The following is a 27,280-nucleotide window of genomic DNA, read 5'->3' on the forward strand; positions in this document are numbered from 1 at the left end:
TTCCATCTCCTGTCTTGTGTTCAGCTCCGCCCACTTTAAGGCCCACCCATGGCCCCGCCCCCTAGACCACTTTCATACTACGTAAGTCCCACCTTCTCTCTTGTTCCCTGCCAATCACATGGGGACCTCCCTATCGCCCCGCCCCCGAGCCCACACCAAGCCTGTCGCCGCCGCAGTCCAAGCGGAACGGCCCAGGCTGCGGCAGGATGAAGCCGGCGGCGAGTGGCTTCACAGAGGAGCAATTCCGGGAGGCCTGCGCTGAGCTTCAGCAGCCGGCGCTGGCGGGGGCCGACTGGCAGCTGCTGGTGGAGACCTTGGGCATCAGCATCTACCGGCTGTTGGACCAGGTAGCGGCTGGCCCGCTGGAGGACCGCAGGGGCTGGTGCGCCAGGGCCAGACTCCTCGCCGAGCGTGCGGGGCTGCAGCTGCAGAGCGGTCCGGCCGCGAGGCCCTCTCCAGCACCGGGAGGAGCTCCGCCTGGGGCCCTGCCCGAGAGAGTGCAGTGACTTTGCCTCGGGACGATCCTAGGAAGCTGCGAGGTCATGGGGTTCGGTGTCGGGTCAAGCCCGGCTGGGGAAGCAATTAGAAGCTGATGACAGGGTTAAAACGCGTGTGGGCTGATTTCTAGCCATGCACATGTCTGCAAGGGACGTAGATCCCCTCCCTCTAATGGGCGCCAGCGGTGTATGGGGGCGGGGGAGGGACAGTATCCTAGGGCCTGGAGACAGGTGGGAAAGAACTTTCCCTGCGCTGGATATGCAGAGTAGCTGGGGGTGGGGGGGCAGTGGGGAGTGTGGGGTAGGAGGGGAGGGAGTGTTGCCAAGAAAGGACCTTATGTAACCTTCAGTCATTTTAGTACTTCCTTTCGCTTTCACCTCTTCCTTCTAAATTGCTCTTAATAACTTGGGTCTGAAAGTTCAGGCAGAAAGAGTAAGTCGAGGTGTAGGAGGAATGGAGCTGGCTGTGAAGCAACTCCCCCCCCCCCCCCCCACGCCCAGGGGGCTTGGCCTACAGAGCAGAGCCGAGTAGGCGAGCAGGTAGGCAGTGTTGCCCCAGGCTTGTCGCAGGAGGCTGGTCATTGGGAAGTGGGTTAGCAGTCAGCCACAAGTAATGAGAATGAAACAAAGTTTCCTGGCATAGAGGCCGATTGTTGTAGTGTTTCAGCAGGGAGAACCCGTAAGGTTCACCTGTTTCAACCTCAGGTTTCCTTGATGGAAGAAAAATGCCTAGGGGGAAAGTGGCTCTGGGAAGGGGCACCGCAGAAGTGGTAGCAGAGGGAGGATTGGAGAACTCGTGGTCTTATGGGTCGTGTTGTCCGCGTGGTTGCTTTTTAAAGCAATTGCATTTTGGTTTTCATCAAGTGCTGTATTTTTGTATTTTCAAAGAGCAGGTGTGCATTTTCGATAGTTAGAATTTGTTCATCTGTTGCACAGGAAGAAAAACCCTGCCTCGTGTTGTTAGGAGGTTCACATCCAGTTTCTGAGATGTGTGTGCAAGTTTCAGAGTTGCCTCCAACTCTGCAGGACCCAGGACAGCCACCCACCAGGAAGCATTATCCTCTCGCAGATTACACTGTTGCTGAGGTTGAGCAATGCTGCTCTAAGTCAATGGGGGTGATGGTGAAGAAATGCATACGTGTTTGCTTTGAAGATCGTCCACTCACACACCCCCCACCACCACCACCAATTACAGGGACAGTGGGGCCTGCTAATTTGAATTCTTATGAATTAATAGGGCAGGCCTTTCTGTCAGAGCAGAGCGAATACTGGATGTTGGGGAGCTGTCATATTTGCTTTACATATTTGCCTTGTACAAAGGTGTTATGTTTGGTAGGCACCATTGATCTGATTCACAATAAAAACTACACTGGGTCCCTGCCATTTCAGGGACATTCATCTCCTAATAATAATTATCATTTTGGTGGTGCACTTGTTTGTATTTTCACCTAAAATTTTTGGGAATGTGAAGAACTTCCAGGAGTTTTCCTAATTGTTCTCAAATGCGTCCAGAGGGATGTGTGTCTCCCAAGTGCCCTGTGGAAACACAGGCGTGGCAGTCACTCACTCGACATACCCTGGATGTCTGCTGTGCAGCAGGGTCTTTGGATGTGACGAGATGAACAAGAAGCTGACAATCCAGACCAGGCAGAGGTGCTTTCTCAGTGTAACTTGGACACCTTGGTTCTGCAAATGGACATGTTATCTTCTCTCTGTCTCTTCCATTTTTCTTATCAGCCGCACCAAGGCATTGGCTGAGTTTTGTGGATTCAGTTGCTCAGGTGTATCTGACACCTGGCCCATTTCCTTCCCTTTCCTTTACCTTTGCTGCCTTGGGCTCTCAGCACCTGTCACCTAGAATTGCAGTGATTGCTTAGCCAGTCTCTTGGCCTTTCCCTTCTCTCCTCCCCTCTCTCCTACACATCGCAGCCCAATCAAGCATCTGAAAGAGAGCCTATGATATTATCGCTGTCACCTCAATGGCCTATTAATTGAAGAATTAATAATAAAAAGCATGGAATTAAGTAGCACTTATTGGATGCTTTTTATAACCCAAATTTGCAGATATTTTTAAAAGCATTTATTTATTTATTTTCATCCGAGAGAGAGAGAGAGAGAGAGAGAGAGAGACATGTGTCTTCCATTTGTGTTCACTCCCCAATGCCTGCAATAGTCAGGCCTAGGCTAGGCTGGAGTCAGGAGCCTATAAGTCAGTCAGTATCTCCCACATGGGTGGCTGCGGCCCAAGCACTTGGACCATTATCTGCTGCCTCCCAGGATGCATGAGTAGGAAGCTGGATTGGACTTGAACCAAGCACTCTGATACGGGATGTGCATGAGCTAAGCAGGAGCTTATCCTGATGGGCTGCAACACTTGCCCTCATGTTTTGCAGTTACTATCCTCACATCAAGCCTCTGATAAATAACTATGATTATCATCTTTTTACTTGTATGGAAGCAAATGAAAGATTAAGTTCATTTAAATTAACTGGTCCACATAAAACCCTACATGGAGAGTTTGCAGTGGGTCCAGTGCAATGCTGTGGCTCTCAGGTGCAGTGTGCCCCTGAAGGTCTTAGTCATAAAGGTATAAGCATTGAGGGCTCTGACTGCGCTTTCCTTGTCACTGTGCAGCACCAACGTGGCAGCTGATTGCTCCACACATTGCCTCCCACATTCAGCATCAGCAGTGGCCAGTCTGAGCTGGGGCTCTTATTCAATAGGTCATGAAAGGAAGATGGGGAAAAAAACCAAAGTTGGGATCATGATTGACATGATGCTGGAACAAAATTGTTACATTTGGAAAAGACTGAAAAGAGTTCAGAGGCACCCAAAAGAGTTGTAAATGTAACAAATAAAGCATTTTAAAATTATAAAATATTGAGTACACAAATGATTCTGAATCCTGTTCTTAAGCAAATGGGTGCTTTTGACATACAAAATTTTGCTGTATTTTTAATTTTCCTTTTTCTATTGAGCGACAAAGTTTAGACTTGGAGTGTTTCCTCGAAGCCATTCTTTGCAACGCTGTCATCTTTGACTTTTTTTCTTCCTCTGCCTAGTCTATTTCCTTTTCTTCTCTTTTCCTCCCCATGTTGAAATGGAAATAACTTACCTTTTCACAGTGCTACAATTTTTCCAAAATGCTACACATATAAGTTTTCATTTATCCTTAAACATATCTGGCAGATAGGCAGCAATGGGCTTGTTATCTTAATTTATTGATGGAAATAAGAATCAGGGTATAAAAAGTGAGCCACCTAAGACCTCATAACTCGTACCTAGCATGAACCAATCTACTTTGATCAACTCAATGCCAAGTTTATATCTTCTTTCAAGGCAAAAACTAAATTCTTTTTCTGGAGGCCAACCGAAGCTAGTCCGAGGCTGCCATGTGACATGGTTGGAATCAGGTGGTCCTGGATTACAATCTCAGCCCTGCTCCACTCTCATTTATTCATGCAGGACATATTATCCCCTGCCTCCCACATGCAGCTACCCTCTCAGACAGTGGGGATAAGGGCTGCATGAGAAGGCTGGAGCTGCTGTTCAGAGTTTCTTGAGCATCGGTCATAGTCATTGATGAGATTCAGCCCACAGTACAGTGTTAAATGTCCAGTGAAAATGCTATGAAAGTGGAATAAAGGAATAGAGAAATAGCATGGCAAGAGTATCCAAGGGTGGTGTGATGACATCTGTTTGAATTTTTAAAATTTTATTTATTTGAGAGGGAGGAGGCATGGCTCCCATCTGTTGGTTCACTCCCTTAAATGCCCACAATGGCTGGGACTGAAAATGGGAACCAGTAATCCAATCTAGATCTTCCATGAGAGTGCCAGGAATCCAACTATTTGAGCCATCACTTAGCAGGGAGCTGGAGTCAGGAGGCAGAGCTGGGAACTGAATCTAGGTATTCCGATATAGGATGCAGGCATCTTACTCACTAGGCTAGACACCCCCTTGTGATGTGTTTTAGATAAGGGGGTCTGGAAAGCCCCTCCCAGAGTAACATCTGGGTGGAATACAAGTGAATTGAAGAACTGAGTCATTGCAGACATCTGGAGGAGAAACGTACCAAACAGTGTCTCTCAAAGCTCAAACACATTTGAAACACCTGGGGTGTTATTAAAAAAGGACACCAGGCCCTACCCTTGAGATTCAGATTTAACTGGCCCAGTGTGGGGCTTGGGTGACCTTTTGAAAGTGAGCAATGTTATTGCCTCCACTTTTGTGTGTTTGAAATTCTTCACAATTAAATTGTGTCTGTGTGTGTGTGTGTGTTTGCTCTGTGCTAAAACTTCCCAGGAGATTCAGATGAGCATCCTGAACCCCACTTAGCAGCTGGGCGAGCTTGGTCATTACTTCTTCATTTGGGAGCCTTGACTTTCTCGTTTATAAACCAAGGGCAAAACTTACCTTCCAGGGTTGTTGAGCGGATTGAGCGAAATGATATGTTGCAAAATTGTCTCACGCTTGGGTGTTCATTAAAATCACCTGCAGAGTCAGTTAAAATTCAGTTGAAACCCTGCTCCCAGAGTTTCTGATTTGGTGGAACTGGAATAGGATTTGAGAGTTAGTAGATGTAGCCAGCTCTCCGTATCTATGGATTCCACAATTGTGAAGTCAATATGCTCAGACTGAAAAGATTTGGAAAGAAAAAAATGCATCCGTGCTGAGTATACACAGACCTCTTTTTTCTTATCATTAGTCCCTAAACTATATAACAGCTATTTATATAACACTTATATTGTATCAGGTTCTATAAAAGTTAAAATATACAGGAGGATTTAAAGTGGGTCTGTATGTATGCAGATACCATACATTTTCTATAAGAGACTTAAGTATCCGTGGATTAAGTTCCTTATATTACTGGAGAGTCCTGGCACCAATGTTCCAATGTTCCATTCCGCTGAATGATCTCTCTCTCTCCTCTCTGTAGTTTTTGTTTTTTATATTTTCCAATTATAAACTTTTTTTTAGCCAGTTGCTGAGTGGTGCTGAAGCTGCTGGTCCAGTGCCCATGCTTTGAGAGTATGGAAGATGCCCAAGAGAGCTTTGACATTGAGAGGGAAAGGCAAAGGTCAAAGAGGTCCCCAGGAGATGAGAAACCACTCAACTGAGAGGTGGCAGGAAGAAACCAAATATCTCAAAAACAAAAGCAATATCCATTGAAAGGTTCACTTGCTCTGATTTTTAAATTAGTGGCCACATGAGAATCCCCGTGGTCCCCCAAGTAGGGCTGAGTGGTTCGCCAAGGCAAAGGGCCAGGAGTTACTTAGGAAAGCTTCTCCTGTGATCTGCAGTCAGGTCTTGCAGGACCTTTGGGCTGCATTGTCACTGTGCCACTAACTACTGCCCCAGGCCCTACGTGGTGTGAAACTGGCACACAGGGGTTCCCAGCATCAATTTGGATCAAGTAAATATTGGACTGAGACGATCTGGCTGATGGCTGACTTATTAAGTTTTTAGTTCTCAAAGCCTGGCACTGTGAGAAAGGACTGCCTAAATGGTGCTTTTGTTCTTTACTAGGTCTTCTCGTCAAAGAGATTGGTGAGAAGCAGATAGCAGTTTCCCAAGGACCATTCTTCCCAGTGCTGTTGACTGAGTACTGTTCTCAAAGCCCAGCATTACTGCAGAAACGCTGCATTTGGGTGGACTGGCCTTAGGGAAAAGTTGGTAGGCAGGAGCGAGCATAGATCCAATGCAGCAAAGGACTGCTTTACCTCTGCACGTGAGAAGCTGCCACTTTGCTTTTCCCAAATGGGATTGAAATGCAGGATACATTAGGAGCTGCTCTTACTATAGACCTATTCTGCCCCCTTTTCCCATCCTCTGGTTACCAGCGTGATTGACAGGACAGTTGTGGAACCCATTGCAACTTACAGAGCCGCATTTTACTGGGGGCCTGTCTGAAAGCTGTCCATTTGTGTGTGCATTCTTCTGCTTCCAGCTGCAAAGGCCAGTTCTTGCTTCTCTTCCATCTCCCCTAAGTGCACAGCTGGAGAGGTGTGGTAGAGCCCAGTTCCTCTCTCTCCTCACTTCTCCATCAGGCTTAGCACGTGGGTGTGAGGCTCTGTGAGAATGCTGGCCCCCAAGTTTTGATTTGACAGAGGGTGGAGAGAGGGGTGAATAGGATGCCCTACTTCTGTCTCCAGGGATAAGCCACGCATTGCCTTCTCACCTTGTGTTCACCAGATTCCTGCGTGGAGTTCATTGGAGGTGGTCATTAATAAAGTGAAATGCTTATTTTCATTCCACCTTGGGACCCTTTTCAGGGAAGGATGTTCTGAATCTCTAGACATACTACCTAGCCAATGCCTGGGGGGTTCCAGGGGTGAATCGGTGACAGGATCAGGAAAATTGCCAAATGGAAGTTCTTAACTTTTTAAATTTGCTTTTTCTGGACATGTCTCATCATCTTGAAGTCTTGGTGTCCTTGTCTGAAAAATAAATTCCCTGGTGGCTTATTCCTTACAGTCTCACCATGTGGATTAGTAGGATCATCTATGTGAAGCACTCCATTGCATTCCTGGCATTTCAGTAAGTGCTCAGTCTGTGTTAACTATCACTATTCCGCAACCCTCAGAGATGAGACCTACACCATTTCTTTAGCGACATCTCAGATGTTGAACCACATCAGTCAGCTGCCTTCTTCACATTAGTACGTTGGTACATGCTGTCCAGTAGCAGCTGCAGAATTTGACTGCTTTACTTTGGTGAAAGGGGCTTCCTTTTCATACCAAGGCAGCTGATGACTTGCCGCAGAGTGGCTGAAGTTGGCTGGCTTCCCCAGACCTACGCGGGGGAGGCTCCCTGTCCTGCTGAGGAATAGAAATGAGCCCTTCTGTGAGAGGCAAAGAGAACTAAATTCACACTCAAGGGTGCATTCACAGGAGTAGAGAAGTGTGATTCATCTAAGGCTGCCTTGTAGTTGGTGATGTCGATGCAGACAAACACCTTAATTTGAAGGGAATGAGTGGTGCCTTTCTCTAGCTCCGGTTGGGGGATTGGGTGGAGGTCTGGCATCTACAGATTACTTGTATGTAGGGATTGCAAATGTCAGTTGCAAACATTATAGCATCTTGATATTTCTCATATGTAATTGCTTGTCATCTTTTTCAGAATTTATTCTGTTTAGGACAAAAAAGTGTACTGTTGGCAAAAATATTTCTTGAAGTACCTTATGAATGCAATGGCAAACAAATCGCAGAACTGTTTTCAGGCGTCATTGCTGAGAAAACAGAACATCTTGATGTTTAGACAACTAGCCAGAATAACAATGTCGCAAAAATTAGTGATAATTAGGAACAAATTTCCTAACCATAAGTTCCTTCCTTCGCAGCCTCCATTTTTCATTTATGTGGTGGAACGAATCATGCTTACATCACAGAATTATCACAAGTATTCATTACCAAGCATGCTGTCCAACTTAGAGCAAATACCCCAGAGACACTGGTTTGCCTAAAATGTACATTACATTACCGTTTATAATTTTCAATTCTTTAATCTTGAAAGTGTCGATTATCATCTACTTTATTAATGAAAATGATATACAATATTTGCTAAGTTCTTATTATGTGTACCCATGATAAAACTTCAGAAGAATTTTCTGAGGGGCCAGTGTCAATTGTCTTTCTCTCCGTCCCAATTCTAGCTGTAGGCCTCAGGCAAGTGATTGAGTCTTACTGAGCTTTGTTTCTTCATGTGAAAATGAAAATAACACCAACTTCTCTATCCACAGCATGCATTTAATGATTACTGATTGCATGAGATGATGACCTTAAAACTGTATAGAAATTGGACTGTTCTAAGAAACAATTACTAGTATCAATGAAAGAATGTTTCCCATTTAGCAAAATGATTGGAGAAGTCTTTCAAATGCAGACTGCATGACTGTTGAAGTGACAGCTGACAAGTAGCCCTGGGAAGCACATTTCAAGCTACAAAGTCAAGTAGAAGCCTATGCTTGACTTCTTAGGGTCAGGAATGCAGCAGATCCCAGAAAATTATGTGTAGAAAGAAAATTATGTGTAGAAAGAAAACAGTATGAGTGGAGTTTAAAAAGTTTGTGGAAAAATGGTACTGCACCCACGTGGGAGACCAAATGAAGCTCCTGGCTCCTAGCTTTGGCCCAGCCCAGCCCTGACTGTCATGGCCATTTGGGGAGTGCACCAGTAGATGGAAGACCTCTATCTCTCTGTCTCTCCCTCTTTCTCTATAACTCTGCCTTTCAAATAAATAATAAAATAGCTCTTTCTTGAAAAAGACTTTATTTTGGTGCAGTACATTTTTTAAATCCATGCATAGCTTTTTTTCATAATTTGCCTTTTCCAAAAACTTTTTGAAGACTCCTTATAATTTCTATAACAGAGTATATGACATTTTCTATATCATTGTGCAGAATTAAAAGTTAGGCTTCAATGTAATATCTATTAAGGTATCCATTATCTGATCCTTGACAATGACAATTCATTTTAGCAATGCTTCTATGTACTTCTGTACTATTGTAACAAATTTATACATAATCAAATTTCCTTGTGAATATTCATAATTTTAATCATCACTGTTCTGGCTGTCTACTTCTTTGCTTTAGAGTCACGTGAAATAAAAACATCTGGACTTAAAGGAGACTTTTTAAAAAAATTTTATTTATTTATTTGAAAGGTGAGGTTATAAAGGTAGAGGCAGAAAGAGAGAAAGGGAGAGAGAGAGAGAGAGAGAGGTCTTCTATCTTTCCGTCTGCTGGTTCACTACCCAAATGGCCACAATGACCAGAGCTGCGCTGATCTGAACCTGGAGCCTGGAGCTTCTTCCAGGTCTCCCACGAGGGTGCAGGGGCCCAAGGACTTGGGCCACCTTCTACTGCTTTATTTCCCAGGCCATAGCAGAGAGCTGGATTGGAAGTAGAGCAGCCAGGGCTCAAACCAGGGCCCACATGGGATGCCGGCACTGCAGGCGGCGGCTTTATTCACTATGCCACTGCACCGGCCCCTAAAGGAGACTTTTATTCAAGTGATTATTTTGAGGAGTAGGGGAAGGGAATATTGCAATAGGGACATTACTTTGTCCATAAGATCTACGAGTGGCCGGCGCCGTGGCTCAATAGGCTAATCCTCCACCTGCGGCGCCGGCACTCGGGGTTCTAGTCCCGGTTGGGGCGCGGGATTCTGTCCCCATTGCCCCTCTTCCAGTCCAGCTCACTGCTGTGGCCCGGGAGTGCAGTGGAGGATGGCCCAAGTGCTTGGGCCCTGCACCCCATGGGAGACCAGGAGAAGCACCTGACTCCTGGCTTCGGATCAGCACGGTGTGCCAGGCCGCAGCCCGCCAGCCGCGGCGGCCATTGGAGGGTGAACCAGCGGCAAAAAGGAAGACCTTTCTCTCTGTCTCTGTCTCTCTCACTGTCCACTCTGGCTGTCAAAAAAAAAAAAAAAAAATCTACGAGTATCTGGAGAGTGAGTTAGTGAGTTATGACACAAGCAGCAGTGGATTGGGAATACTTTGTCTGAAGCCAGCCAGCCTGTTCTCTGTAGGGGCTGGGTGCTAGCTCAACTGAGTGGCCCACAGGTCAGGGAAGAAAACAGAACAGTTCAACAAGTTTGATTGGCAAGCATTTTGTTCTGACTGATTCATGCAGACAAGAAGCTCAGGGAATTTTGAGTCTGTGCCTCACATCGCCATAGGTAAACAAGAGGTGTATCCATGAGTGTTACTGCAGTTGTATGAAGAATGGCAATTCTTTGCAGTAGGCTTTTTATGGAATACAAAGGATGGTGGATTTCTTAACCTGTAGTGCTTTTCCAGGATTATAGGGTAAAATTATAGGTTAAAATTCAACATTGTTAGCAAGGACCACTTGATCAGTTAGGAGTGCTTTTGGCTGCAAGTAATAGAAAAGTGGACTAACAATGACTTAAATGGAGAGATGTTTGTTTTTCTCACCTAACAAATTGTTCAAAGGTCTACAGTTGCTGGCATTGGTTTAGCTGATCAATGATGCTAAGACACTCTTTGAATATTTCTACTCTGCCTTCTTTTTTTTTAACTTTTATTTAGTAAATATAAATTTCCAAAGCACAGTTTATGGATTACAACGGCTTTCACCCTCCATAATTTCCCTCCCACCCGCACCCCTCCCATCTCCCGCTCCCTCTCCCATTCCATTCACATCAAGATTCATTTTCAATTATCTTTATATACAGAAGATCGATTTAGCATATATTAAGTAAAGATTTCATCAGTTTGTACCCACACAGAAACACAAAGTGTAAAATACTGTTTCAGTACTAGTTATGGCATTACTTCACATTGGACAACACATTAAGGACAGATCCCACATGAGGAGTAAGTACACAGTGACTCCTGTTGTTGACTTAACAAATTGACACTCTTGTTTATGGCATCAGTAATCTCCCTAGGCTGTAGTCATGAGTTGCCAAGGCTATGGAAGCCTTTTGAGTTCACCAACTTCGATCTTATTCAGACAGGGTCATAGCCAAAGTGGAAGTTCTCTCCTCCCTTCAGAGAAAGTTACCTCCATCTTTGATGACCTGTTCTTTCCACTGGGATCTCACTCGTGGAGATCTTTCATTTAGGGTTTTTTTTTTTTTTTTTCCCCAGAATGTCTTGGCTTTCCATGCCTAAAATACTCTCATGGGCTCCTCAGCCAGATCCGAATGCCTTAAGGGCTGATTGTGAGGCCAGAGTGCTATTTAGGACATCTGCCATTCTATGAGTCTGCTGTGTATCCTGCTTCCCATGTTGGATTGTTCTCTCCCTTTTTGATTCTATCAGTTAGTATTTGCAGACACTAGTCTTGTTTGTGTGATCCCTTTGACTCTTAGACCTATCAGTCTGATCAATTGTGAACTAAAATTGATTACTTGGACTAGTAAGATGGCATTGGTTACTCTGCCTTCTAATCTTCGCTGCTTCTTGGTACCAAGGAAGAAAGACATCTTTTGTTTTTTTTTTCTGATAAGTTTATCCAACACATGAAATTGACTAATTTATAAGCACCAACATAATCCTTTTATCATTTGAAGTATAGCACACTGAATGTCCTATAAATGGGGAATTAAAAAACATTCTAGGATTTTTTATTCTAGGTATGGAAATTGAGCCATTTTTACAGAAAGTTTTCAGAAGGAGCTTCAGGGAAATTCAGAAATCTTCTGAGTAAACTTACTTGGAGTCATTAAAGCAAAAGCTAGCAAGATTGGGAAAACATGTCAAATATTATAAAGCATTTATGTGTCAAATTTTGAAGAGATCTTACACATCAGTAATAAAAACTTTGCTCAAATGAAACTATGAATTATGCTTTTCATACCAAATTGTCCACACAACGGCATACAATCCTAGTAACATGATATTTTGCTATTGGTTATGATACATACTTGGTCCATACTTTCTTAAAGCATTTCAAAAAATACAAAGGGTCTTCAAAAAGTTCTTGGGCAATGTGTGTTATGAAAAAAGTATGCATGGATTTCAGGGTTTTTGTGTTTTTTTTTTCACCAAAAGAAACTTACATATTTTAATTCCACTTTAATGAATGTTTTGAACTTTCCTTGGAAATAGAGCTCTAAAATGTTAATGCATTTACCCTGAAATTCATCTAGAAGGAAGTCCTCTCATAAAAAATGATTAGAATTATGGACCCAGTGTTTTTACAAGCATGATTATTCTGGAAGTATTTACTCTCATCAAAATATCTGTGAACATAATCTTAGTAGAATAATTAAACTAGGTGTGAACTCTTCATCACCTCAATATAATATTAAGTTAAAAATAAAAACACACACTGTTTATACCATATTATACCCGTTTTGTAACACATTGAAATGTTTAGTTACGTAAAAGAAATAGTGGCCGGCGCCGCGGCTCAATAGGCTAATCCTCCGCCTGCGGCGCTGGCACCCCGGGTTCTAGTCCCGGTCGGGCACCAGATTCTGTCCTGGTTGCCCCTCTTCCAGGCCAGCTCTCTGCTGTGGCCCAGGAGTGCAGTGGAGGATGGCAAAAGTCCTTGGGCCCTGCACCCGCATGGGAGACCAGGAGAAGCACCTGGCTCCTGCCTTCGGATCAGCGCGGTGCGCCGGCTGCAGTGCGCCGGCTGTGGCGGCCATTGGAGGGTGAACCAACGGCAAAGGAAGACCTTTCTCTCTGTCTCTCTCTCTCACTGTCCACTCCATTGGAGGTTGAACCAACGGCAAAGGAAGACCTTTCTCTCTGTCTCTCTCTCTCACTGTCCACTCTGCCTGTCGAAAGAAAGAAAGAAAGAGATACTGCATGCCAGATGCAATCAGAAGGTATTTGTGGCATTCTTTGTTGTTTTGGCATTTTCAAAATGTCACATATTTTTTATAATTGTAAAAAATCTAATTGAGTGTTTTAAAGGGGAAATGCAAATGAGTATGTTTGCTGAGATCCTTTTTTTTTAAGATTTATTTTTTATTTGAAAGGCAGAGTTATAGACAGAGAGAGGAAGAGAGACAAACAGAACGAGAGGGAGAGAGAGAAAGTCTTCCATCCACTGGTTCACTCCCCAAATGGCTGGAACTGCTGGAGCTGTGCTGATCCAAAGCCAGGAGCCAGGAGCTTCTTCCAGGCTTCCCTCGTGGGTGCAGGGGCCCAAGGACCTGGGCCATCCTCTACTGCCTTCCCAGGTGCATTGGCAGGGAGCCGGATCAGAAGTGGAGCAGTCAGGTGCCCATGTGGGATGCTGGTACCACAGGTGGAGTCTTGACCTATTATGCCTCAGGTTCACTCTTAAACATTCTATGGTTTTTTTTTCTTTTATGTTAAAAGCATTTTTATTTACATGTGACATTTGCACATCTTTATGTGGTACATTGCAATATTTCAACCCATATGCACAGCATGAAGCGATCAAACTGGCATTTGGAGCCTGTGGGCTCCTCCCTTCCAGCTCTTTCTACAGGAGATGATTCACTCCTGTGAGCTGCAGTCACTTCTCTCCAGCTGTGTTTTATCAGTGTTCCTTGTTCCCGCCCCCTGTTGTATGCGTTTTGCTTTCCTAGGACAGTGCAAAAACTGGCCTGGGGTGAGAGGGACTGGGTTATGGAATGAGGCAGATTATTTGGGTATGATGCCTGAAAACTTGGGCAGTAGTTCAATCTTCCTTCTATAAAAAATAGGGGCAGTAGGGGGCAGCGTTGTGGTGTAGCGGGTAAAGCTGCCACCTGTAGTGCCAGCATCCCGTGTGGATGCTGGTTCGAGTCCTGGCTGCTTCACTTCCAATACAACTCTCTGCTGTGGCCTGGGAAAGCAATAGAAGATGGCCCAGGTCCTTGCACCCCTGCACCTGTGTGGGTGAGATCCTTTTTAAAAAGCAGTGGTGGGTGAGAAGGTGTTCTGAGCGGGGAGTTTGAAGAGCGTTTCATTGACAGAGGAGGGGAGGCATTACTGAGCACCTGCTTCACTGACGTTCTGGCATTTCTCAGTTCTGCCGTGAAGGGAGCATTCAACCAACTTCTCTCCTCCCTCTCTCTGTAACTCTGCCTTTCAAATAGGCAAGCAAATCTCTAGATAAAATAAGGGAAATTGTCAAAATAGTTCATTCTAGTGATGCTTCCGTTTTTCTCTTCCTAGAGTGCTTTTTATTCTCTATGCTATGTATAGGATTGAGGTCACTAAGGTTTGCTACGGAATTGGTTGAAGGAAGAAATTTGTCTTAGTCTATGCAGATACACAAAGCTAAATCATGTAAGGTTGGGCATCTTTTTATCATAACATGTAATATCTGTTTTTCTTGTGTTTATAGAAAACAGGGTCCCTGTGTTCTTGAACAAGCTGCTATTTGTTGCCTCTAAAGTTATGAGGAAAATTTGCATGCATGGTTGTAAATATGTGGGCTTGTATCAGTGCTTGCTGTGTTTTCATGTGTGTAGGTGAGAGGGGGCAGGAGGTAGAAGGAGATGTGCCCTCTGAGGCCCACCCTTCTCTCGGGTCATCCGTGATGTGGCAGTAAGTTCAGATATCCTGGTTGTCATTCACTGGTTAGAAACCCTTGTGTGAAGCTACATATTTGTAGAGCCGCGTGGTCCTTAACGTCTGACTTGTGGTTTTCCCTTGCCGGTTACTTCTGTTTACGTCTGAGATTCCTAATCTGGGTTGTGATTATGCCTGGGTTGGGCCACCCGAGCCGGAGGCTTGAAGCTTTAATGTCTCTCAGAGTATTCTCCGTATTTACCCATGACACGGTGTTTCAGAATGTGACTTCAGGCATGAACAACTAGTCATTAACACTGTACTAGCACATCGAAGCAAAGGTTCTTCTAACAATCCATCTTTCTTTGTTTACTTTCCCTATTTTTTAAAAAAGATTATTTATTTGAAAGGCAGAGTTACAGAGAGGCAGAGGGGGGAGAGCAGGGAAGCGGGTCTTCCATCTGCTGGTTCATTCTCCAAATGGCTGCAATGGCTGGGGCTGGGCCAAGCTGAAGCCAGGAGCCAGGAATTTCTTCCAGGTCTCCCATACAGGTGCAGAGGCCCAAGGACTTGGGGCCATCTTCTACTGCTTTCCAGGCCATTAGCAGAGAGCTGGATCAGAAGTAGAGCATCCAGGACTCAAACTGGCACCCATATTGGATGCTTGTGCTGCAGGTGGCAGCTTTACCCACTACACCACAGCGCCAGCCCCTACTTTTGCTTTTACATTAATCTAAGAATCATTGTTTTAATCTTAACAATAGAAGCTTAGGAACCCTGTGCAGTGGCATAGTGGGTGAAGCTGCTGCCTGCAGTGCCGGCATCCCATATGGGTGCCATTTTGAGTCCTGGCTGCTCCATTTCTGATCCAGCTCTCTGCTATGGCCTGGGAAAGCAGTGGAAGATAACCCAACTGCTTGGGCCCCTGCACCCACGTGGATGACCCAGAGGAAGTTCCTGGCTCCTGGCTTCAGATTAGCTCAGCTCTGGTTGTTGCAGCCATTTGGGAAGTGAACCAAAGATGGAAGACCTTTCTCTCTCTCTCTCTCTCTCTCTCTGCCTCTGCCTCTGCCTCCACCTCTGCCTCCGCCTCTGCCTCCGCCTCCGCCTCCTGTAGCTTTGCCTTTCAAATAAATAAATAAATCTTAAAAGAAAAAGTAATAGAGGCTTAAGAGTCAAAATTGTAAGTTGCCATGGTACAGAGAGTGATGTGTGCAGTGGGGTCACTGCTGGTCCAGGACCCTCATGGACAAGGATATGGCTTCACATGAAATCAAGGCAACCCTTGTTGGACTTGGAATCTAGAACTGGTCTCTTTCTGAACAAAAGGAACTAAGACGATCTGAGGCAGACGTTTCTTCCCGTTTTGAGTCCTTTATAAAGAAGCACTTGTTGATAAGTTATCTGTCTTGGAACTGATAAAATACTGTGGTGGGGTTCGTTATGCCTCATGCATATTTAAAAATCTACCCCCCCCCAGAACTTTAGCTGACTGCATGACACCCCTACTTGGATGTCTAATGAGCATTTCAAACTCCAGGAATACCCATGATTCCCTCCAGAGCCCACAAATCACCGCAGAGTTTTCTTTGTCTTAGAAAGTAGAGCTGCCTCCTACCTAGTTGTTCAAACAAAAGCCTCAGAGCTGTCCTTGGTTCTTTCCCTTCCCCAGCAGCCAACTTGTCAGTAATCCCTGGTGACTCTGACTCCAACACACCTTCTCCTTGTTACTTTCACTCTTACTGCCTCCTGGTTCAAGTCAGTGTCATCTTCATCTCTTATAGGGACTATTGCACTTTTTTTTTAACCCATCTCTTAGTTTGCTTATGATCTGTTTTCTACCAAGCAGCAAGAATGATCTTTAAAAACTATTACTCAGATCTGGTCATTTCTGAACTGAATTCCTAATGAGATCTGGTCATTCACCTGTTTAAAGCCATCCAGTAGTTTTCCATAGCAATAAGAATAAATTTTTAAAGAATAATTATTTTGTATATTTGAGAGGCAAATAGAAAGCAAGAGAAGAGAGAGAAAGAAAGAGAGCCTCCATCCACTGGTTCACTCTCCAAATGCCCACAATAGCTAGGGGAAGGCCAGGGTCAGAGCCAGAAACCGGGAACTCAGTCCAAGTCTCCCATCTGAATGGCGGCTGTCCAACTATGTGAGCCCTCACCTGCTGCCTTCCAGGTTGCTCATTAGCAGGAAGCTAGAATCGGAGGCAAAGTCAGGTCTTGAACCCACACACTCTGATACAGGATGTGGGCATCCCAACTGGCATCTTGACTGGGAGGTCAAATGCCTTCCCTGAGAACAAAATCTTTGCCTCTTAATCTGTTTACCAAGTCCAGTGGTGTCCGTCTCCCACAGCCTTGCTAGCCTTGGTTCCTACCACTCTCTGCCGCCCAGAGTTCTCTGTATTCCAAATTCTTCAGGCATCCTGTTCATCAACCTTAGGGCCTTCCTCTTGCCAGAAACTGGCTTTCTCCATCTTCCTATGGTTGGCTCATTCTTATATTAGAACAAGAGATCCTGATAAATGTTGCCCACCATGGTTGCCTTTCCTGACCCTAGATACCTCCTACTGAATTATCTCCTAATCCTTCTTAATTCCTGTTTAAATTACTTGCGGGCACATGTAGCCGTCCTCACCACGAATGCCTGCCTGAGTAGTACAAGATCCATGAGAGCAGGGGCCTCGTTTGCTTTGTTCCCATTCTGTCACTTAAGGCCACAGAGGAGGTCAGGGTGGCGTGCAGGTCATCCCCAGCCGTTTTTCACCCGGTGTTCAGCTTTCTTCCAACTTGGGAACCAATACATTGTTTCTCCCTGATGTGTTTCACCAGGAAAGTGGACTTTATGAGTATAAAGTCTTTGGTGTTCTGGAGGATTGCTCACCAGCACTGCTTGCAGACGTCTACATGGACTTAGACTACAGAAAACAGTGGGACCAGTACGTTAAAGGTGAGTAATGCCCACTTGTGAAAAAACTAAATGGTAAAATCTATTCTTATTTATTCTACCAATAGAAAGGACTAGAATTAATTTCTACTAAATTGTTCTTCCTTTTAAATTTTGACATGAGTCATTTTTAGACTAATTTATTTGAAAGGCAGAGTGATAGAGAGGGGGACACACACTCACCCCCCCCCCACACACACATAGAAGGACATAAAGGAAAAAAAGAGAGAGTTTATTTCCCAAATTTCTCCAACAGCCAGGACAGGATTAGGCTAACAGGAGCTAGGGGGTTCATCTGGGTCTCCCTCGTGCATAGCAGGCACCCAAGTGAGTACTTGACCCATCATTTGCTGGATCCCAGGGGGCACAGGAGCAGGAAGGTGGATAGGAAGTGCAAAGTAGCTGGAACTTGAGCAAGGTACTCCCATATGGGGTACAGGCACCATTAATGGTTGCTTAACCCACTGTGCCACACCACCTATCCTTAAAAAAGTCTGACAGGTACATTTGCTGTCCTTAGTACTTGCTGCTAACATATTCTTAGACCCACCCCACAGTTTGCTCTGGGGACTACTTTGCTCTCATTGCTGTTACTTTCCCATGTGCCTAGGTGGTCACGGAAGGCTTTTAGAAGGAGATGAAGTCTGAGGTTTGTTTTGGAAGTTGAATTAAAGTTTTCCAGGCAGATGAGAATACATGTGTGTGAGGGGATGAGGAAATGAGTGAATTAGGGGCATTCTAGACCCACAGAGTAGCATGAGTGAAGCAGGAAAGCACGAAGCACCCCCTGCAGGATGGCCTAGCTGAACTCGCCATTGCTCTACTGTCAGTACTACAAGTATGGAGGAGGGTCCAGACCCCCGAGTGCCTATCATGGCTACCTGGCCTCAGGTTTTACTCTATAGAGTTATGAAATATGCTAGAGTTCCACCTAGCACTTGGAGTATGACCTTTGCCATCTCTAGCAGAAGGTACTAGAAAAACAGAGTTCACTAGGGGCACATCAAGTCTTTAGGCAGGACTCTTGGTTGCAAGTAACAAAAAGTCAGCTGAAGAGTAAGAAAAGAAGAAAAGAAAAAAGTTTATTGGCTCATGGTGTTGACAGACAGGGGCTTCTGTCTTCTAGGACAGCTGCATTTGGAAACTCCAGTAATTTCCTGCAGAATGTTTCTTTCTCCATCTCTGACCTCTCTTGTCCTCTGTGGTGACCTAGTTCTCTGGCAGATTCCCACCTGATATGTCCATCGGAAGATCCAGGCATAGGTACTAACCATGCAGATAACCCCAGAGGAAAGAGACTCCATGTTCCTAGCAATGGCAGCCGGAGTTCCAGGACTGGCTCTCACCAGCTCAGCCTGGAGCATGGGCGTATACCCTGTGAGCATTCATCATGCGTCTGGGGAACTTTGGGTTCTGAAAGGCCCTTTCTGTTTTGGGAGCAGCCAGACTCTCCCTGGCCCTATCTCCCCAGCTGCCATGGTGCAGTCTCTTGAGCCAGACTCTGCCAACACCATGCACACAGGGCTTCAGTTTGTAAAAGGCCAATGTGAAGAAGCAGACAACAAGCAAAATGTATTGTGTGTGTGTGTGTGTGAGACAGCTAAGGCATCTTGACTTTAGAAGATCCCCTGTTGTTTCCTACCCAGCATCAACAGCTTGTGCTAGGGTGTCTAGTCGAGGGGAAAGAGCAATTTGGCTTTGCTAGAACAATCCTGAGACTGGAAGCTTCCCGCTGGTCCTCCTGGATGTGATGAGTACCTGAGAGCCTTATTGAGCCACTTTTGGTCTGCACTTGCTAGGGTGGCAAACTGAGATTCAGATCAAGAGCCACATCCGTGAATTAATTACCGTGACCATGTCTTACTCATTTTCCAAGCCCTGGAATTACTGCAGCTTCAATCTTGCTTAAACCTAGAGCATGGTGATACCCTGAAGGAAAATTGAAATGCTGATGGGAGAAGGGAAAATCAACTTGGAGCGTGTAAATGCAACCACATATCCATTCCTCCCCTCCCCTCAAGGGCCATTGTGAGCCACCTGTGGCAATAATGGGCTGGCAATTTCTTTAGCCCATGATCTGCTTCCAGTGGGCTTTTTGTTAAAAGCTAAGCTAATCTCCCTCAGCATTTCCTCAAGAACTCTTGGCTACTGCAGTTGCCCTAGCTCAGCTACTTACTGCACAGACTGGGCAGAGGTATGTATGTCACTAGCTTCCTTTATTACCTGCCTCCAAGAAGTGACTACTGTTTGCGTGCTGTAGGATAATGGAGTGAGTATTAAAGGAATATGGTCCCTGTACTGTGGAATAATGTGAAGAAATATGACAGAGAAATAAGAAACATGGGAAAGAGACAAGAAACTTAGTCTTGATACTTGCTAGCATTTAGAGAGGACATTGCTGGTTCCAGAAGCTTCATTACCCATTGAATGCTCTAGACTAAGAGACTGCCTCAGTCTCAGGCTATCTACCTATAGTTTGTCAAGAAACTGAGGGAAAGGTCTCAAAAGCAAAACTATTGGTACTCTAGTGACATCTGGTGGTCATTCTGGTTTTAAAACCTCTGACAATTTATTATTGGATGGTTTCACAAACCTGATGATCTTGTCTGTGTTATATAAAGGACAAGTTTTGGTAGGCTCATTTATTTTTGCTGTGTTTTTCTGTTTTCTAGATTGTAAACAAGGTATCTATGGTAATTGATTTTCCTGACTTTGTAACAGGATAATTCTATGCCTTGGGAGCTAGTGGTTTATCATACCCCAAGGTCATCCTATGTAGGCTTCTTGTTTGTTGCAGCCAGGGACATTTCCAGATGCATTAACTTCTTTTGTTCTCCTTTAGAACTCTATGAAAGGGATTGCAATGGAGAGACCGTGGTCTACTGGGAGGTGAAGTACCCTTTCCCCATGTCCAACAGAGATGTATCCTTTCCACAAAGCACATTGTTCCACAGCCCTCTGTGTTTCTGTGCCTGTCAGCTATCGCCCAGTGCAGGGGTGCTGGAGCTGGTCTCCCAGCAGGAGAGGACAGCATTGTCTTTGATGTTTGCTGAAGCATCTGCTGAAGTGGCTTTGGAGACCTCAGAATGTGATGTCTGGGCCAGACCACATGGAGCACCCATAATTGTGGTCATTGAAGAGCAGTTCATACTTTCTAGCTGCCTAGGACTTGAAATTATTGGACCCAAGAATTGGGGACCCAGAAGGCACTCTTTGTAAGGAATTCTTAACATAGCTTCCTCAATCTACGGGGCAGGAATGGGATCCCAAAGGGTTGGGTTGACAGAGGCATCGAGGTTCTTAGTGATGGAGCAGGCGCCGGCACTCAGGCCCCTACATTTCCTGCTCTCCCCATACCTACTTCTGGTGTCAGTTGACTCCAAGGCCATCCCTCCTTAGCTGTTCACTCTGGATGTTGGAGGTGTGCTGCCCCTTTTCCCCACTTCTTGGCTTATGAGATGAAACAGTTGAATGAAATGTGGGGAAATTTAGCTGGCACTCCAAGGTTCTAAGAAGTCCCCTTCAGAGTAGCCTGGGAAGGTGGAGTGGACATTTGCTGGAGGGCGGGATGGAGTAGGATGACAGACAGATAGGGGAGACTTCACTGCATCACTTCTTCCTTCCATCACAGCAGCTGAATGTTTTACAGTTGAATTTCCATAGGAGATCCTCCCAAGAAAGGCTCTCGTAGAATAAAATAATGTTTGGGAGACATTGAGTTGGATGCTCACTGGGCCCTTTTCTAGCTCTTATATTGTATAAATGTTCATGTTTCTAAATACTCTCTAGAAAGAGAAGGAAAATGGGTGTGTTTGTATGTGTTTTTCTGTTTTGTTTTTTTTTTTTTTTTTTTTTTTTTTTGTGACTGTCCTTGCCTCCAACTAGATTACAAACACCCTAACAGTTTGTTTCTTGGTACAAAAATATCCACATACTGCTCATTTGGGCAGGCATCATTTGCATTTCAACAAATTGTTGATTAATGAATCCTTTAAATGTTATGTGGTTGTCTTAAATCCTGTCACCAACTGTCCCACTTAATAGTTAAGGAAACTGGGGCAAGAGAAGTTGGGGACTTTGCTCAGGTTCACACAGGTAGTTGGTGGCAGAGGCAAGTTGGAGACTCAGGTCCAGCTGTTGGTAATCCTGACAGGTCATGATCTCACCTCTCTGATCTCCCATTCAGTATGCTCAGGAATGGACACTTGGGGCTCCTTGAAGTTCCATTTCATTGGTTTTCCAATGCCACACAGTCCTGTAATGAGTTTCTTTGTCTTTATATAGGGACAACCATTCATTGCCTAATAATGGAAACACATGCTGAGAAGTGTGTCAGGTTCGGCACTCTGTGAACATCCTTGAGTATACTTGTACATACCTACATGGCCTAGGCCAATCACTTGACCTGGTCTCTTGATGCAATCCAAGGACAGTAAACGTGAGACGTAGGAGGTTGTGGTCAGCTTATCACAGCATACTCCTTTACAATAAACTATTTTTGATAAATGAAAGGAGTATGCTCCAAACAACCACAGAAGGATAGTAAATATGTAAACTACTAACATAATCATTTATTATTACTATCAAGTATTAGGTATTGTATGTCATTGTAGGTGCTGTCCTCTAAACACCTGCCAAGGCAGTAGGTTTGTTTACACCAGCATCATCACAAACACATGAATAATGTGTTATAAGGGCTACAACATCATTAGGCAATAGGAATTTTTTTATCACCATTATAATCTTATGGGGCCACTGTTGTGTATATGGTCTATCATCAAGCAAAATGTCATTATGCATTGCAAATTGTGTGTAGATCTCTCTGGTAAGGGTTATTAATTCTTCAGAGCAGAGAATATTCTGATAGAAAAGAACCTTAGTTTTGAAGCAAAAGATTCCAGGTTAAGTCTAAGCACGTTCCCTAGTTTGTTGTGTGACTTTCAAAAAGGCTGTTCACTTCTCCGGGCCTCAGAGAACTGACGGCTCTCCAGTTGTAGGCTATATGGTATATTGGCATCGCCAATGCTTTAAAGACATTCTGCAGAGTTTTGGTCACTATGTCAAGTTAATCTTTCCTCACTGAGGTGTCAGGTGATGTCTCTTGTTCACAAGTTGTGGAGAGTGATACGATGACAATATTTACTATAAGAAAAAGACAAAGACTTAAGAGAAAGGAAAGCCAGAACCAGAGTAATGTCATCTCTTCCCTGAACCATCTGAGGACTTTACTCCTCAGTCCTTGGAGAGTGGGGCCATAGATTGCCAAGTGGGAGGCATGGGGTGACAGGAGGTACTACAGAGACAAGGTGGCATGGGGCTGGGGTTGTTCTTGTGTTGTACTAAATGTAATTGTGTTGTTCTTAGAGTGACTTTTGTTTTAGGCTTCTCATTGCTTCTAGTGTGAAACCCAACATTGTTTTTGAAATTATCAATGCCACTTTCACATGTTAAAGAGTTGGACCCCATCTAGCTGTGACATTCTAACTAAGTTTTGGAGTTTGGGTTCGAATTGAGGTTCCATCACTTCAGCTGGGCTACGGGGTCTTGGATAAGTTCTTTGTCCTCTGACCCTCAATTTTGTCATGTGTAAGATGAGGGTACTTGTACCTACTCATGGGGTCTTTTTAAGATTGTATTTGATCTGCTATATGTGTAAAACACATGATGTTTCTCATGTGGTAAGAATTCAATGAGTAGTGACTCATAATTCTTGGGATTTAATTATCTTGCCTAGGATTGGGCCATGGAACTGGTGGTTGTTCTGTGAATGTTTACAGAGATGAAATGGCTTTGTTTTTCTTGTTGAACCAGTAGAAACCTAGAACCAAGCATGTGCCTATTAAATATTCAGGCATTCAAGTGTCTTCCTAAGTCACCAATTGACATCTTATTCAATATCTGCTGTGCACAGAGATCCATAAAAAACAGGACAGAGAGGAGTAACACCATAGTCTTTCAAGTGCTTCTTCTGCCCCACTCTTTGTTTCTGACCCCCCAAGCTTGCCTAATGGGCAGTGTTACTCCCTTGTCCTACTTAGCGAAAGAGTCTCAGATGCAGGATCACGCAACGGATAAGGGACTAATCCTCTCCCATCTCCTAACACCTTCTTAGTGAAAGGAGGAAAACTTTCTTAGCATAATTAAAGACATCAAGAAGTCATTCTGCTCCAGGCATGCTCTCAAATGAGAATACTAAGTAGTACGAGGAGCAGTCAGTCTTGCAGTGCAGATGGGGAGAGCGAGCAGGTGTGTGAGGTGCTCACAGATAGCAGCACGTGCCCTTGCTTCCTGTTCATGGAGCCATGCCTTAACTCACAGTGCAGTATGTGTACATTCGGCAGCGGCAAGAACTGGACGTGGAAGGGCGGAAGATCCACGTGGTCCTGGCCCAGAGCACCTCTGTGCCTCAGCTCCCCGAAAGGCCAGGTGTGATCCGTGTGAAGCGCTATAAGCAGAGCCTGGCGATTGAGAGCGACGGCAAGATGGGAAGCAAAGGTAAAGCCAGGGCACGCGGGCCACACTGATGGAGAGGTGTGGCAGGTGCATGGAGCTTATCTTGGAGGTCAGAGGGTGGCCACTAGTGCAATACACATGGGGAGAGGCGTAATCCACCCACTCAAAGTTAGCTGGAGCATGACTTAAGTGTCTGAATCTGACCCACTCCATTCTTCACTGATTCTTGCATTGCCCAGGTGAAAGCCAAACACAAAAAGTCAACAAGAAGGTTTAAAAATTCATTTCAGGCTAGCTAAGAGGGCTGGCAGGTCCGCTAGGAGGATGCAGGTCTTGGTTAGCACAAACCCTGAGAGGTAGGACCTGCCGTGTTTGCTTTGCAGTCTCCAGGGAAGAGCACCCTGGGCAGAGGGAAGGGTGTGAGGAACAAGTGTAGCCTTGCTTCCTCAGCAAAAATCTCAGCCACAGTTCTGATGCTCGGTAGGTTTCACCTCGAGTATGTCACCTAGCTTTTATGAGTCTCTGTTTTGTCAATTACAAAATGATGAGGTTAACTTTACCAGTTGCTTAGGGTGCTTAAATGAGAGACTATATTCGAGTGTCTCGTATTTGTCATGTTTTTAATAAATAGTAGCAGAATGAGCCTGTGGCTATGTTTTTTGAAAATGCTTATATATAAATATGCTGTTAGGTAAGTCACTGGAGACAGAAATCTAGCTGAATTATATGCTACCTCTCTCTGTATTTTCTAGGCTAGAATATGAAAGTATAAAGTTTAGAGGGTTTTGTTGCTGGAATGTCCCAATTTTTTTCCCTCTTTCTCAATTGTCCTTTCTTTCCCCCTCTAGTTTTCATGTATTACTTCGATAACCCGGGTGGCCAAATTCCGTCCTGGCTCATTAACTGGGCCGCCAAGGTGAGCTCCCAGGAGGCAGGAGGGGGAAGTGTGTTTGACAAATGTTGACTTAGCCTGCAGGGCTCTCAGGCTGAAGAGACACATTGTCTCAGGCATAATGAGGCTCTTTTATGAAGAGCTTGGTTGAGTGACTTTGGTCAGGGCTGGGCTTGCTAACATCCAGGATAGAGGCAGGGACAAAAGACAAAGAATTGTTAGCTTGCTAGGGCAGCGCCTCCCTGTTAGTTCCCTGAGACCCAGCCAGGATCACTCTCTGGAACCTCTGGACAATAGTCTGCTCCCTGGAGGCGCAACAGTGCCTTTGCATCTTGTAGCTGTGTCTGGTGGAGGAAGACAGGCTGACCTGGCTTAGAGACAACGCACACGGCTTTGATGTCAGGCAGATGTGATTTTGAATCCTGCCTCTGCTATTGACTGTCTTGTTTTATTGAGGGAAGTCATTACTTTTTCCTTTTTTGAAAGTAAAGATGGATATGAGCTATCCTGGGAGTGGTATTCCATAGGGCAATGTTTGGGACATGTCTCTGGTACAATGTTCAGCACTAGCTAAATAATACTATGTTCTATTCTTTGACCCCAAACCCTTACCATCTTCTGATTCTATAAAGCAAATTCTTTCCCTTGTTTTTGGGAGAAGAATCCAGCACCCCAATTTAATCCCATTTCCTGTGTTTTTTGTTTCATCTTTTTACTTCTCAGGAAATGGTATCTCAGAAATGTCTTCGCTCTTTGCCAACCAAAGCCAAAATAGAAGGCGGTGCCTTGCCACAGCAGCTCCTGCCATCCCATCCCATCTTAGCTGTGCCCTGGGGCATCTCTTTCATCATTCTCTGTGCCCATATTCTGTTGAAATCTGGTCAGGGGCTCTGTTGTCTTTTATTCTCAAAGCCGTCTTTGTTTACCTCTTGCCACATCTCAGAGAAGCCAGAGTGACTGCTATGAGGACATCAAAATGACAGTCTCTCTTCCTTTGCAGAATGGAGTTCCTAACTTCTTGAAAGACATGGCCAAAGCCTGCCAGAACTACCTCAAGAGAACCTAAGAAAGAGGATGGGAAGCTGTAAGCCCATGGAATGACGTCTCTGGAAGGGCCACACCCCACGGATGCTCAGCTTTCCTCTACACTGTCTTCAGAAGCCTGCACACCCTACAGCACCTTGTCCCACAGCGTGTTTGCCTGACACCTAGCTCACCCTCTAGGCTTCCTTTCCCACTGTCACCCCACCCCTGGCCCTACTGGCTGGCTGCCTTAGTCCACTGTTGAATATGGGGCAGATTAGGGAGACCTTTGCTTGTTTATTTTAAGAAGGGAAGTCCTCAGTTGGGAACACAATCATTCCATTGTGCCATTTTAGGGGGATGGGTGGGTGGAGGAACAACAACAAAATCTAAGAATGACCATTTCCAGCAAGCTGGCTCCTTCCCAGAATATGATTTCTTGCAACCGGGGAGGGGCTGCTGGAAGCTGCTGTTCTTTCAGAATCGACTTTCTGTGTGCCCCACCTGGGAGCTACGTGCTGATGGCCATTCACTGTAGGCGTTGTTGGCTTGATTAGGCTGAGATTTGAAGTGATAACCTAGGAAGGCTTTCTCCATTCCTGCTTGTGGAGGATCCGAAGCTGTTATGATACAAACCATCTGAGAAGCAGGAGCAGCCTGACTGAGCACTTGCTGGGATAACCATTTTCTCCTCAGTATCCATGTCTGGATTTTTCTCTTCTCCCTCTGCTCCTGGACAAAAACTGTCCACACCTCTGTAGCTCTGCATTTTGCTGGAAACTGAGGCATCCAAATGGCTCTGGCTGCTAGCAAAAGCAAAGATGCTTTGTGCACAGCCACGTGGTAGCGTGTCTTCCTGGGCAGTAAGAAGAATTCCCCTTTAAGAGAGTTTGGAGATGTGGAAGCGATAATAGTTCATAGTCAGGGAACATTTAATCAATGGCTTACTTGATTCTATGCCTTTTTTTCCTCAGGAATTTTACCTAAGCTGTTTGCCTCTTCCACCACCTAAAGGACTATCAATTTCACGTGTATTCTCCTGAATCTTGGTAGTGCAAGATACTCTGTGGCCAAAGGCCACAAACTTGATGATCTCAGGGATCCAATTTTAATCACTGTGTATGATGATATTGAACTTTGATTACCAGATGTAGGAATTCAAGCTATCAAGCCTGAGGAAGGGATTTGTTAAAATTAGGTACCTCAGATTCTATGTTTTATTTCTAAAAAGAAAAGCATATCCCGTAATGAATAAAGAATGACTTATACTTGTCCTGTGCACAGCTTCCTTCCTCTCTTGTTTCTTTTGTGAAAATGCATCAGTTAGGTCTCCTGTTTGCAAGAGACATCCCATGTCTTGGACATCAAAAAGAATTTTGGGCTCGCTTGTATTCAGTGCCAGGTAGAGGTGGCTTCAGGTAAGGAGTGATATAGATACTAGAACTGAGATTGGAATTTAGTTGTTCTTTGCTTATTTCCATTATTGGACTGCATTTTGAGGGGGGTT

At 44.8% G+C, this 27,280-nt stretch overlaps 1 protein-coding gene across 3 annotated transcripts in view; it reads left to right on the forward strand.

Annotated features, from left to right (window-relative positions):
* Positions 1–27,052, forward strand: part of PCTP (phosphatidylcholine transfer protein) — a 225,151-nt gene extending 198,099 nt beyond the window's left edge. The window contains exons 1-6 of one of the 3 annotated variants that reach the window (XM_002719280.6): positions 184–347; positions 17,291–17,408; positions 20,248–20,327; positions 23,729–23,900; positions 24,707–24,774; positions 25,751–27,052. In XM_002719280.6, the coding sequence (XP_002719326.1) occupies positions 207–347; positions 17,291–17,408; positions 20,248–20,327; positions 23,729–23,900; positions 24,707–24,774; positions 25,751–25,816 (645 nt within the window). In that variant the 5' untranslated portion in view covers positions 184–206 and the 3' untranslated portion in view covers positions 25,817–27,052. Of the gene's footprint in view, positions 1–183; positions 348–17,290; positions 17,409–20,247; positions 20,328–23,728; positions 23,901–24,706; positions 24,775–25,750 lie in introns of those variants that run through there. The other 2 variants (XM_089316995.1, XM_008271264.5) reach the window with 2 other exon arrangements.
* Positions 27,053–27,280: the final 228 nt, after the last annotated feature.

The sequence above is a fragment of the Oryctolagus cuniculus genome, chromosome 17 (genome assembly GCF_051225735.1).
Source record: "Oryctolagus cuniculus isolate XC-2025 breed Fujian yellow rabbit chromosome 17, ASM5122573v1, whole genome shotgun sequence".
Lineage (NCBI taxonomy): Eukaryota > Metazoa > Chordata > Mammalia > Lagomorpha > Leporidae > Oryctolagus > Oryctolagus cuniculus.